We start from the raw sequence: 13,791 nt of genomic DNA, 5'->3' as shown, positions 1-13,791 counted from the left end.
TAATGACCCAGTAAACAAAGGGTCTGTTCTGAACAGAGATGGGCAGTAACGCGTTACTTGTGTATATATATTTTTTTCTTTGTTTCTGCAGGTGATGCTGACCCTCAGCTGTGCAAGAACTGATGTCTTCAAACATTAAACATAAGAAAAATTGCATTGACTGTCAATCATCTTGGTTTTAGATGTTGCAGTGTGCTGCTAACTCTACGGACAGTGAACCAAGTCTTCTAAATACAATAATGTTCACTGAATAATGGGTATTATGGCCTGTAAATAAATGCAGCAGGATAACTGGGTGCCAAAATTCTACTGCTAGTGAGCTGAAAATACATTCCTGTGTCTAAGCCGCTCCCCAAGTAACACAAAAACATTGCTGGCATGAGTAAACCCATCATATGTTCCTACATCAGGTTTCTTACAACTGTGTATTGAACAGTAAGAAGAAAGTCGAGTTAGTTTTGTTCACCATTTTTTCTGATTTGGTGAACATGAATTTCCTGAATAACCCATAACTATCTCGCTGGCTGACGAACTTTGCCAACCCGCTATCTGCAACCACAACACTCAAGTTTGAGCTGAGCTAACATTAGCTGGTTTTGTTGATGCTGTAAGGCTTCAGATGTGCAACCGTAAATGTCCTATGAATTTTTAGCACAACATTAGCATAGCTGTAGGATTTAAATATACCGATATGAGGTATATTTTCAATGCAAACTCAGTGCTATATTGATCATTCATTTTTTCCATAATTAACCTCTGTGCTCATGTTTTAATTCAACAGTCCAGTGTTTGGACTGTCACTTCATCTTTGTTGGTGTAACCCTCTGAACAAAATGTTCAAAAAGCAAGTCTTGCAACTCCACAGCCATCTGAAATGCCTGGAAGGACTTAAAATGTTGGTTTTTGAAACATAATCTAAATTAAGTTTAAGTGTTCATTAAAACATATGAATTGTACGTTCAGAATCATGGGTCATATCTATGGAGGCTTGTTTCCTGCACTGGGAAAAAACAAAAGTATAAGTCAGAAATGTTTTTTAAAAATAGCTTTTATGTTATCTTAGATTTTCAATTTATCCCAATATTTCATTTTTAAGTCAAAGTTCCACAATACTAACCTGAAAATATTGACTGTTTGAAAAAAAGAAAATAAAAAGCAGGCAGTATATAAACAATATAAGATTAGGTTGACAACCTGTTCCCCTTGGAGGGTTACACTCATTTGCTCCCAACTGTTCAGTAGATAGGTAAAACACTTCCAAGTTGCAAGCTAAATGCAGGTTTTACCAGGTGTGGTTAATCACTGTAATTGCAACTGCACCAATATAAAGCGAACAGCAACCACACACCAGTTAAAGCACAAACCTGCAGCGCCCTCATGGTTTTCATCCCAACTTGCTGTAGATGAGTCGTGCTGCTTTTTGAGTCAGACATGGGGCTCAAGCTTGTTTTGAAGTGAGTAGTGAAATTTAATGCTGTCTGATTTAGTAGTTTATCTACAGAGACTTGTTTGTTTTTTCACAGGGTTTCCTGCATTTGTTTCCTGCTTTTCAGCAGTGGATCTTGTTTCCCTCAAACAATGAAAGGTAAGCTATTCCTTCAACTTCAGAATGCCTAGAAGCTTAAATTAACTTGGTTTTACAAGCTTACATTTAGTTGAAATCTTTTAATTCAGGGCAAACTAGTCCAGCTGTAACTGCCAGTGCTAGAAGTGCTGGCACTAACCCTGGACATGATGGCTCTATTGGCGGAGAGGCTGGTTCTGGCCCTGGATCTAGTGGTTCTACTGGAGAAGAGGCTGGTTCTGGCTCTGGACCTAATGGTTCTACTGGAGGAGAACTCAATTCTGGCCCTGAACACAATGGTTCTGCTGGAGGGGAAGTTAGCTCTGCAGGAGGCTGGTCCTTTGGCTCTGGCAGCTCCAATGGAGGTGGAGTTGATCCTGGATCTGCTGGCTCCACTGCCGGAGGGGTTGGCCCTGGCAACTCTGCAGGAAGTTGGTCCATCAGCCCTGGGAGCTCCACTGGGGGAGGGGTTGGCCCTGGCAACTCTGCAGGAAGTTGGTCTTTTAGCCCTGGGAGCTCCACTGGGGTAGCAGTTGGCCCTGGCAGTTCTCCAGGGAGTTGGTCCTTTAACCCTGGGAGCACCAGTGGAGGAGGGATTAGCAGCTCTGCAGGACATTGGTCTTTTATTCCTGGGAGCTCCACTGGGGTAGCAGTTGGCCCAGGAGGCTGGTCCTTCGGCCTTGGGAGCTCGAGTGGAGGATGGGTTGGCCCTAGAAGCTCTCCAGGAGGCTGGTCCTTTGCTCCTGTTGGCCCCATTGGAGAGGTTCGCCCAACGTGGTCTAATGGTTATTCATTCCTTGGTGGTGTTCCTTATCAAAATTATCCTGTATTAAGTTCTTCTTTCCTTAACCACCCATGGAACTGGATGCCACCACGTCCCTTCCCTGACTTCAATGCCTGGTCTACTTATGAGGTGCCACTAGGTATGGTTGCGCTGCTCCCTCAGGTACCTTCATTGCCTTCGTCCCATCTTGTCCAGACTGGAACTGGCTACCAGCGAGGAAGAGAAGTACTTTCTCACTCCAAATATTCTAATAATATCTTGGGCCACCATCCTCTGAGTCCTGTACTGCCACAGTACCCAAGACGTGCGAGTGGATTTCAAGGGATAAAAGTCTAATGAGGTAACTACATGCAGTGACGCATTAATGACTGAAGGTCCTTTTTAATTGACTTATTTCTGCTTAATCTTGCAGGTGAAACTAAAGAGCATGTATCTGCTTTCAAGAAGCCTTTTGGATATGGAATAAAGACTTTAATAAAGCTGAGTGTTCTGTGCATTTGATTGTAATTCGATGTTTAAATTATTTGTTTCACTTCTATCAAGTAACTGATCCCAAAGGCTACAGCCTGAGCTGCTTGGTGTGCTCCAACAGTGCTTCTGGCTCTAGTTGCAAAGAAAAGGTATCCCATGGATTTTCTTGCTCCTTTATTATACAGTGTTGAAAGTAGGCATCAAAATTCTGCTGGAAAGTGCTTGATCATCTGACTCTTGCATTGACTTGAAGTTGTAGGGTTTTCAACTTTCAATATTAAGCACTTTGGGGCAGCTGTGATTTGGTGGTATTAAAAATAGAACTGATCGTTAACCCCCCCCCCCCCCTTGCATTAAAAATGCAGGAAAGCATGAGGTTTGGAATACAGAGACTTCCCCTATCATACGGAAGCTATAGTAATGATGGGCATAATCTGGCTGGTACTCCACAAAATATATATATATATATATGTGTGTGTGTATATGCCCTGTTTTCGTCTCTTGCCCACCGATGCCTTCTTGTTCCAGTAGCCCACTTTTCGTCAGGGTGCCCTGGTTCCTCAACACCTGACGCGGACCTTGTTGATCCGGGCGACGTCCGAGCCGGCATGCCTTCATTTTTATCTGTCTCGCTCATGTCTGCGGTAGGCTCGCATAGCATAGGGGGTCTAGCCTTAGGACCCTTACTGGATACAGACGCCCCAGGCAGGAATCGAACTTGCGATCCTCTGTTCCAAAGGCGTGTAGTCTAACCACTACGCTATCCAGCTGCTATATCAGGAAGAAGGAACACGAGAAGATGGAGAAATACCAAGGGCTCAGAGAAGAGGATGTGGAGGGTGAAGGTAACGGTGGTCCCCGTGGTAATCGGAGCACTAGGTGCGGTGACTCCCAAGCTAGGCGAGTGGCTCCAGCAGATCCCGCAACAACATCGGAGTTCTCTGTCCAGAAGAGCGCAGTCCTGGGAACAGCTAAGATACTGCGCAGGACCCTCAAGCTCCCAGGCCTCTGGTAGAGGACCCGAGCTTGAAGGATAAACCGCCCGCAGGGGCGTGCTGGGTGTTATTTTTATATATATATATATATATATATGATCTGAAAGATACATTGAATCAGTTTGTTAAAAATGTCATTTGTCTGGTTTGATGCACTTAAGGTTAAAAATGAAACACGAGCACTATCCTAATTCTCACCTATTTGGGGCAATAAGGCCTTTGACCCTGGTTGGAAAGATTCTGGTTTTAAAATGTGGGCTGCCAGAGGTTTGTGCAAAGTTGCAGACCTGTTTGACAAGGACACCTTAATGTGCTTTAATGACTTGACATGGAAATTTGGCATTCCAACCAAACATTTCTTCAAATTTCTACAGATCAGAAGCTTCATTTCAAAAATCCCTAACACTGCCCACTCTAAACTCATTAAAGGACACAGCAATAAACCATCAGCTGAAGAAGGGTATAACATCCCGTCTTTATAACAACCACAGGGACAGCTCTCAAACGTCCTCAGAAAAAAAAAAAGATTTAAATGGTGTCAAGACTTAAAGTGTAGAATAACCACAGCGGAATATCAAAAAGCCTACTTGAAAGCCCAAACACAATCTATAAACACCCAATTTAAACTAATCCAGTATAAATGGAAAATTAGGACATATATCACCCCAAGATTATTAAACAAATTTGACCCTAACGTTCCGGACATGTGTGTTAAATGTGGGGATAAAGGTACACTGATGCATTGCCTATATGAATGTCCAGAAATCCCAAAATTTTGGACAGAAGTTTTAGATGTATTAGTGCGTATTACAAGTGTTAAGCTGAATCCATGTCCTAAATCCTAGCGATTTTCCCCACTGAGCAAAGTTCACTAAAAACCACAATCATCTCCCTGTTGCAGGAAAAATATAGCATAGCATGGGAGATGGGTGGTCTCGTAGGGTGTCTTGCATTGAAATCTGCTGCAGTGACCCGGTTACTGCGTTCACCAGATATCAACACAATTTCGATCCGTTCCTCACGTGTTAACCTCTTCGACATGTCAATGGCTGTGAACAAAGAGAAACTTGTAAATAACTCATGAAAGAATAAAGTTACGTTGAAACCAAGCACATCATTGTTTTTCTTGTGACATTACCAATAAGTCTGATGTGTCACATGGCCCTCTTCCTATTGCAAAAACAAAAGTTGTATCCAAGATGGCCAATTTCTAAATGGCCACCATGGTCACCGCCCACCTTGAGGAGTTTGCCCCCTCACATATACTAATGTGCCACAAACAGGACTTTAATATCACCAACCATTCCCCTGTTATTACGCTGTATCCATATAAATGGCCCACCCTGTAGTATTACAAGTAGGAGCTCAGGCTTCTTCTTCTTTAAATTATTTATTGGTGGTTGGCAAACAGCAAAACGGTGCAATACTGCCACCAACTGGTTTGGAATGTGAACCAAAATGTTAACAAAATAAATAAATAAATTTTTACAAAAAAATTAAAAATTAAAAACCTCCCAAACAAATGAGTCTGCCATAAAAACCAAATATGGTCTGATAACTTTCCCTTCTCGAGTTCTTATGAAACAAATCAACCAAGCCCAGTTTCACTTTCATATCACCAAGCATATCAATTCTTCTCTCTGCATCATATTTCTGACAATGCATCAAAACATGTTCTGTTGTTTTTTCTTCTCTATTGCAGTCAAACTTTCCTGTGCGGGGTTCGGTATTGTTCAGATTCCAGGCTCAAAAGAATGCATCATTGACTGGGGAGTGATGGGCACCAGGTGAAGTGAATGAATTTAACGAGAGCTGCCAGCATGTTGAGCACCAATATAAGCCATGCATTTGCTGTCAGCTAGTTAACGGATACTGAGTTGATCTGTAAGCAGCTGGCAGTGTGTTGATACCAGCCTGCTGTAGCGGACCTGTAATCATGGTGCTTGTCTTTATGCTGAGGTTAGTTGTGCTGTTTGATGTCTCTTTTATAATTTAAGTTTTTTTTTTTTTTTATATATATATATAAAACATGTTATATCTTTAACAGGGTTTCCTGGATTTGCGTCCTCCTTTTTGGCCGAGGTGCTTGCCTGCCTGTTTTAGTTAAAGGTAAGTCTTCCTGTCTAATCTCAAGAGTTAGTCTTGGAAATATAGCTGTAGCAGAACTGAACTACCCCCCCCCCCCCCCCTTTTTTTTTTTTTTCTCAGGAAACTGTAATTTTATACTTGACTGAAAAGCTTGGTCTGCTAAACCAAGTAATAGAAGGGTTTTTTTTCAGTGCTACTCAGAGCAAAATTTGCAAGAGCTTCATTGCAACTTGACAAGCTCAGTTTCAGTAAAAACTTATTTCTGCTTTCAGGTCAGTCTGGTGGCACTGGAAGATTGGGCCACCTTGGCTGGGTACCTGGTACTGGAGGGGTTGGTGCTGTCAGATGGTTCCCTGGAACTGGATTGCGTGGGGATGGTAGCACTGGATCTGTAAGAGTTGATACTGGTGACTGGGCCTCTGGTGCTGGCAGAGCTGGTGCTTTAAGTGTTGGCACAACTGGGGTTGGTCGTGACACCTCAGTTACTACAGGGCTTGGTGTTGGCAGCTCTGGTACTAGTGGGGTTGACGTTGGCAGTTCTGTTACTGCAGGCGTCGGTGCTGGTAGCTCTGGAGGGGTTGGATCTGCTGGCGGCTCCGGCTCTGGAAGGGTTGGTATTGGTGGCTTTACTGGATCCTCATTTTTTGCTGGCTTTCCATGGGTAAATGCTCCTACAGGGGGAGCTCCTTCCTCCTTTGACCCACAGTACTGGATGCCCTCTCAGACCTATCCTGACTTTAATGCCTGGTATACCTCTCAAGTGCCACTTGGCATGTTTATGGCTCCACCTGCATTGCCTTCATCCTACATCATCCAGAACGGCGATGGTTACCAGCGAGGAAGAGAAGCCTTTTCTTACTCCAAATACACTGACGATGTCTACAGCCCCTTTCCTCTAAGCCCTGTGCTGCCACACGATCCAGAAAGTGTCCCAGTGGTTGATTCTCAAAGGATAAAGGTTTGAGGTAAGGCACAGTTACGAACCAACTTGCTTAAATTTGGAGAAACATGTGTAGTGACTTTTTGTTCTTGCAGGTCAACTTGATGAGCTGAGCCTGGGCCTCCATGCATCATGTGGTCATTAAATGCACTATAACAACAAAATCTGTTCTCCAGTCTTTTACTGGGCAACCAGTCATTAGGTCAGCTTTAGGTTTTTGTGGACAATGTCAGACACTTTGACGTTTACACATTCAGCATAGCCCGACTCTGCCTTAACTGGCTGAACCTGACACCATCACGGTCAGAGGTGATGGGTAACAACTTTCTTTAAACTGGCTGATATGCATGGACACAAAGGTTGTCTTGCAGGTCACGTGATTCTGTCACATTGGATGAATGATGATGAAAAGCATAATGAAGTGAAAGGCAACACTAAAGCAACTACAACTCAAGACTTAAAATGGTGAGAATAACTCAAATGTACTGAAAATACTCAACCAAGACCCCAGATCCCAAAGTCAAACCATGGCCTGACAATTAAAGCTACAGTGTGTCAAAGTTTAACAGATGTCAGCAGCTTGCAGAATTCTACTGAATTACCTCCAGAAACTTATTTGCGTAAGCCTGGCTACAGTGGCTAGGATAACTTATTTTCATCTGTCAGAGACAACCTTAAATTTCAACTGTAGAAGACAGTCAGTCCGCTGTTTACCTCAGCTTTCAGACGCAGCTGAACGATTTATCAGCGGGAAAGTGACTGTTAGGGCATTGGAGCCTAATGTTAGCGTATAACTGGCTGCTGTTATTTAGCTCTTGTCAGCTTTCCAGAGATGAGAGGGTCACGTGTCTGACCTGGGAGCGTGTTTTTGTGTTAGAGCTCTGACTTAAATGAAGACAACATTTTAATAAGGTGCCGGTGGCGTTCTCTTTCCTTGTGTTTGTGTGAAGGGGCTAAAATGTAGGGTATGACGGTGCAGAAGTGAATCTAAATGTACCTTACGCAAACACCCGTGACTTCTTTCTCCTTTGGTTTGCACATTGCATCTCCGCTCTCTAGCACCACATACGTAAAACACCATTAGTTGCAAGGCAGATGTCCTTTCCCTCCACTGTATTCAGATATAGTGGCTTCCACAAACTGCCAACCCACTGATGTTTATTCTAGATTAATTATATGGGTCCGGTTAATGGAAGATGTAATTAGACACTTGTCTGTATATTTGAGTACAGTATCCTTTTTACTAAGAAATTACTGATTTTACATTATTATCTTTGTTATATCATGAAGGCAGAAGAAATGAATCAAATCTACTCTATTTTATTCTAAGAGAGCGAATGAAAGGAGGCATGAGCACAATCCTGGCCGCTTTCTCCTGGAGATGAAAGAGTGTGTGTCACAAAGAGCTCTTAAGTGTGGTTGTCTGTTTCTCTGTGCAACCTTTCACCTCTGCTGCTGCTGTGGCTGCTGCAACATTTCTACATGTGGAACACAAGCTTCAAACAGGGGAAGCTGGTGCAATACTGAGCACTTTTTCTGTTTATTTAACAAAATGTTATCAAAGAAGGCACTAAGCTGACCAATGAGGTGTCGTAGTCACATCTTCATTATGTTAAACATAAGCATAGTGATGTGTGTTTGAGTGCACAGAGCTCTGAATGTAATGTGACAGAAGCACCTTCATAACTGAAACGTTGAATCAGCATTATGTATATAATAAGGGCCTCAATACAGAACCTTGTGGCACACCATAGGTGAGGGAAGTGGAAGATGACTGTACTTAAAACCTCAGCTTGGATAACAGATTCTGGTTATACTTCTTAGATTAAAATATATTACAGATATAAAGTTATATGCAGACGACAGCGTTTCATCGTGTCATCCTGCTGATTTATGAGCACAAACTTGGATAAATTTGTGATTTGCTCAGTTGCCTTGATGCTGCTGCTATAAACACTCAAGAGGTTTCACATAGTCCTGAACCTGATGGAGACTCCATATTGATATTGGGAACAGTGGAGCAGTTTTCACTGACTGAGTGCAGACTAACAACTGTTTAGAGCAATCTGAAGGCAACACAAACATCTCAAAGATCTGTTGCATATTCAAATGGAGTTTGGATTTCTGGCACTTCATCGCCTGGAAGAAGTTTTACTTCTTCAATTATCCAATTCAGGGTGCTTGTTAATTGTACATATTACTATTAAGATATTTCTCTCTGATTTCTGCCAGTGCTGGACCCACCCACTATGCATCATATGCTTTATTTCCAGAAGTTTCTGATTGGAGCAAATTCCAACTTCACAGCCTGTACATGGCTGATTACTGCAGGGAATAAGTGAGATTTGTGGGCATGCACTGGGCTGAAAATCAAGTTGTTGATGCAGTGGTTGAGCATTACACAGGCTGCAATAATCATGATCATGTGACTGTGCAACATGGTTTCTCTGCTTGTGTTTATTACGTGTCTGCCTCACACATGTAACATTTCAGTCTGGGCTGACTGATGTTCATCGGGTAGAAAGAGCTGCAGTTTTATAAAAGAGTGAAACATTTCCATAATGGCACAAACAGATTTCTGTGTTTGCTGCTAATAACCTGAAAAGTTTGTGGTTAATATGATTTTTGATTTTCAGCTTTTCCTGTTGTACATGTTTCTGAGAGATGGAGCGCCACACTTTCAGCGCCATGCTGGACCGTGATGTGCTGGGATTGGCTGCTCGGTGTCTGTCAGTAACTATTTAATAGCAGAGACATGTAAATACTTTGCATTACATTTTGAATCCACTACCTTAAAAGAGCTTCAATTTACAGACAGAAATGTCAAAAATGTTACAACTGTCCCCGGTCTCCCCTACTTCTAATTTATTTTCCCAAACCACGCGGAGCCGCAGTATAAGGACTAAGGAGCCGCGGCTCCGGACCCCTGATATATACCAACAACAGTGTCACTGTCACAGCATTGTCAGTTCAGCCTTTTCTATTATGTTTAACCCGAGTGACCGCCCGGTCAGCTGGTGGGTAACAGGCATCTCTAAAAATAAACAGAGCCAGTGAGAGTGAGTGGATTTAAGAAAGTCAGTGACTCAGGTGTGTCGCTTGGTTTGTCATCTGTTGTTGACTCTGGAGGAGACGTAGAAATTGTTTGTTTTAAATCTTCGTTGGGAAGGTTCCTGTTTCTAAAGTTTCTATTGTTTTATTGCAGGTTTTTGATAATTCTGAGTGGATTTACACAGTACGGGTCAAAATGACTGCAACAAAATCAATGTCACTTTTTTGTTTTTCAACATAATACAAGGGTTCATTTCCAAAACTTGCTTATGATCTTCAATTTGTAGCAGCTCCACTATCACACAGCAGCTGGAACAGTCTCCAGTGGAGGTCAGTCCACTGCTGCCACCTGTGGCCAAGTACCACAGCCTACTGACACATCTGCACCTGCTGCTATGATCACAGTGAGTAGAGGCTGAGTGGCTGCACTAACCCCTGGTACATCTACTCACCAACATGTTGAAAGATGCAATCCCAGCAATGTGGATTGTCAACACTGAAAACAATCAGTAAGCAAAGACAACAGGGATCATTTTTTCTGTTTATTTAGCACCCACAACATTTGTAGTCGCCTTCTGCACAGGGGAAGTCCACACACACCGTGTGGTACCACTTTCCACAGAAGGTGCATTCAGTCTGCAAGACTGAATGAGATCGTCAGAGTCATTGTCTGACTGTTTATTACTGATCACCTGCTGTACATTCACAGTAACTGCCATCTCCTTACACATGTTTATTAGAGTAACCACACTTATACAGACTGTATAGACATATAGAGATAGATATATAAAAGACACAGGCAGACTCTGCTTACAGGATGTGATGTGACAACACTAATGAAATATTGATGTGTCATATTTGTCCAAGGCGTGTTTCATTGTTATGGAAAAAGAGAATATCAAAATCATGATGACCAATTGGAGTGGTGATTTCTATGACTTTGTGTATATAATTTGGAATTTTGTACAAATGTAGGCCAATAAAAAAAAAAATACATGATATCATTTCAATCATTTCAAAGGCTTATTTGCACGACGCACAAACAGACACAATTGAAAGGCACAAACGTGTTGTGCAGATGTGTGTCAGGCTGATCTGGCTGTAGGCTGTGGCACTTGGCCAGAGGGGGCGCTGGTTGACTCGAGTCCATGTTAGTGCACAAAGCAAACTGCTCGCTTTACTCTTGCTGTCCTGTGAACAACATCGGCGTGGTGTTAATTGTTTGCTGTTTTCGCGATCGCGTCGCGCGTGAGGATATCACCAGGTAAACTCGCGACATTTTTAAACATTTTGTTGTTCAACAGCATCAAGACTGACGGAGTGTGTTTGAGACAACCTCACAAGTGTCACAGGTGACACATTTGGCGGTTTTTTTGCTGGTTTGTCGGTAGCAGCTCCTGAAACGTTATATACTGAAACTGCCACACATCTGTTCCACCAACGCCAGTAGATCTAAACGCCAGTAGATCTGGAACACCGGCCACGAAAGGGTTTTGTTTACAGCGTCCGCGTGACGTCAGAGTCAGCTGTGCCTCGCGCAAGCGCTGTCCGCGTGCACGCGCGTGTGTGGATGATTCAGCAGCAGCGGCTCGAGCTCTGAGCATGTGCGGCACAAACAGACTGCACGCGGACAAAAGGCGTTCACGTTAGCGTCTCCTCTCCGTCAGGGCGCGCGGAGGTGATCGTCGGCAGCGCGAGACCCGCCGAGCCCGGGAGGAGCATCCACAGGCCCCACAGCTCAGCGCCGTTTACCGGGACTCTTACCGCCGCCCGGCCTCCAGCACACCGCCAGCGGTCGGATATTACCTCGGCACAGCCCGGCTCATAGCCCGGTACATCCCGGCTCACAGCCCCATTGCACCTCGGCTGTCTTCATCCAGCCGAGCTGCATATTTCCGCATTTCGGCGTCAGATGCTCCGAGTGGTTCGCAGGTGAGTGTGAGGAAACATCTGCTGAGAGGACGCACACACACACCCCACGTCCAGGCTGTGTGTGTGTGTGAGATAGAGACCTGAGGGTCAGACAGAAGATCTGTTTCACAATCGATTAATTACTTAGATTTTCTGTCAGCTGGTCAGGTGTGTAACTTATCTGACGTCAGAAAAGGTTACGGGTTGTTTTTGATCATTTTGTCCTAAAGATAACGAGACTTGAGACAGTTTATTTTAATGAACTGATCGAACAATTAATCGATCAGTCGGTCTCTTTCCGGTGAAGCAATCACTCACACAGCTCAGAAAGTCTCACAGGACGGTGAAACTTTAGTTTGGTGTTGTTTCTAAGAGCCTGACGTCACACAGCAGTTATCATTACTGGTTAAACTAACCTGGTAATAACATAACTGCTCTCTGTATTACTCAGATCAGCTGATTGATTAGTGTGCTGTTTATAAAACATCAGATGTTTTTACTGCAGCAAACCGTCTCTGTGAATCATTACTGACGACTTTATTGGACTAATTGATTATTCAGTTAATCAATGCTCAGCTGATTTCTTTTATTGATCAGTTGGGTAAACGCTTGCCTACAAAGAGCCAATCAGCAGCTGATGTGGGAGTCATAACAGCCAATCAGATTCAGGCACAGAACAGACCGCTGAGGTGAAGTCACCAAACTTGGGCTCGATTCCAGTTTATTGTAGGAATGAAATGTCAAGTTGAATTCATTTATAAATCACACATTTGTTTATTTACTTTAAGCTCAAGTTCTGCCTCCTAACGAGCTGCAAGCACTAAGTTAATAACATGGACAGGTTCAGCTTCCCCTTTCTGAGTAAGTTTCATTCAGTGGATGGTGATGATTTATTGACTGCTCGGTGCTAAAGCACACAGACAGGAAACATGGAGTTTGATTTTCTCCGTCAGCATGAAGAGAAAGTACAGCAGGCCTCAGCAGTGAGTGTGATGGACGGCGGAGAGTCTAATGCATCATCCGGGCATTTAACCTGAGTCTTAAACTGGAGCACGAGCCCCGGAGTCTGCAGTCATGGAGGAAAGGCAGCGCGGTGAGCTGATGTGGGTTGGCCGGCAGAATCAGCAGCTGCAGAGGCGAGTCCCCTGCTGCTCTGTGGCGCTCTCGCTGCCAGCTTCAGCAGCTCTCTGAGGGAACCTGCTGACACCGAGACCGATGGCAGGAGTCCAGTCTGTCCGCCCATCTGTCTCTCTGTGTGGCGTTTCCACCCGGCTGGACTTCATTCCTGCCTTTCTCCTCCTCGCCCTCTCCCTCTGAGACGAAGAGCCCGACGGATAACGGAGAGGGGATGAGTCACAGCACAGAAAACAGAAGCCCTGCTGGTGCTTTCATTAGTTTTGTGCCTCCTGTTCAGGTTTTTGTTCACATACCAATGAAACAGAAGCTAGTTTCATAGACGGGTCCCGGCCTTTTGTGTCTGTAGCCCGCTCTCACCCCCGAGGAAGACAAAGGAGCTGCAGAGGGAGGAGTTTGGATCCAGCTGATCAAACATTAATTGTTTCCAGACTGTTGGATGAATAATTGAAGTGGAAGGTGTAGTCCTACCTGCAGCCTGAGCAGGTTTAACTTTGCTGTTTCAAAGTCGTTTCCTCAGGCTAATGTTTTCCATCAGGCCTTCAGCACAGATGGCACAGTTAGTGTCCTCTGTGGGCTGGCAAATCAAGATAGTGGAGTCCCCGTGTTAGATGAAAACAAGTTTGTGTGTGCGTGTTGGAGGCCGAAACGCTCTGCTGGGGTTTGGGTGGAGGTCACCTTGGTGTCAACCCAAAGATTAAAATCGTGCTTGCTGAGGCAGCATTTTGTAACGTGTTGTGTATCAATGAAAGAAAATGAGCATTTAACTCCAATTTTTATTTTTTTAAAAGTAATTCCCCCCAAAGGTCAGCGTTACATCTGACCTCTGATTTGATCTCAGTCCTCATCATCC

At 43.8% G+C, this 13,791-nt stretch overlaps 4 protein-coding genes across 10 annotated transcripts in view; 3 read left to right on the top strand and 1 right to left on the bottom strand.

Annotated features, from left to right (window-relative positions):
• Window positions 1-13,791, bottom strand: part of LOC146569168 (uncharacterized) — a 228,821-nt gene that overhangs the window by 170,830 nt on the left and 44,200 nt on the right. The window lies entirely within an intron of this gene.
• On the top strand, window positions 1,327-2,898 carry LOC146569171 (uncharacterized). Of its 2 annotated transcripts, none has more exons than XM_085283458.1 (4): window positions 1,327-1,454; window positions 1,524-1,585; window positions 1,675-2,688; window positions 2,761-2,898. In XM_085283458.1, exons 1-3 carry the CDS (start codon window positions 1,432-1,434, stop codon window positions 2,682-2,684), a joined length of 1,095 nt encoding a protein of 364 aa, XP_085139584.1. In that variant the 5' UTR covers window positions 1,327-1,431; the 3' UTR covers window positions 2,685-2,688; window positions 2,761-2,898. The 2 variants fall into 2 exon arrangements, with proteins under 2 accessions (XP_085139584.1, XP_085139585.1); XM_085283459.1 differs by having other exon boundaries at window positions 1,349-1,454; window positions 1,502-1,585.
• Window positions 5,665-7,006, top strand: LOC146569170 (uncharacterized). The gene is made up of 4 exons (XM_085283457.1): window positions 5,665-5,773; window positions 5,862-5,923; window positions 6,175-6,867; window positions 6,938-7,006. The coding sequence occupies exons 1-3, from the start codon at window positions 5,751-5,753 to the stop codon at window positions 6,864-6,866; spliced, it is 777 nt and encodes a 258-aa protein (XP_085139583.1). The 5' UTR covers window positions 5,665-5,750; the 3' UTR covers window position 6,867; window positions 6,938-7,006.
• LOC146569169 (serine-rich coiled-coil domain-containing protein 2-like) overlaps window positions 11,096-13,791 on the top strand; it is a 46,185-nt gene continuing 43,489 nt past the window's right edge. For 2 of the 6 annotated variants that reach the window (XM_085285512.1, XM_085285510.1), the window contains exon 1: window positions 11,096-11,825. The gene's annotated coding sequence lies outside the window, so the exon portion shown is untranslated. Of the gene's footprint in view, window positions 11,826-11,870; window positions 12,666-13,791 lie in introns of those variants that run through there. The other 4 variants (XM_085285511.1, XM_085285514.1, XM_085285508.1 and 1 more) reach the window with 3 other exon arrangements.

This window comes from Mchenga conophoros, linkage group LG8 (genome assembly GCF_057382185.1).
Source record: "Mchenga conophoros isolate Kocher_MC1m ecotype Shallow Benthic linkage group LG8, M_conophoros_male_GT1.1, whole genome shotgun sequence".
In the NCBI taxonomy this organism is placed as follows: domain Eukaryota; kingdom Metazoa; phylum Chordata; class Actinopteri; order Cichliformes; family Cichlidae; genus Mchenga; species Mchenga conophoros.
Note: the sequence above shows the minus strand (reverse complement) of the source record. Positions and strands in the feature narration are given on the sequence as shown.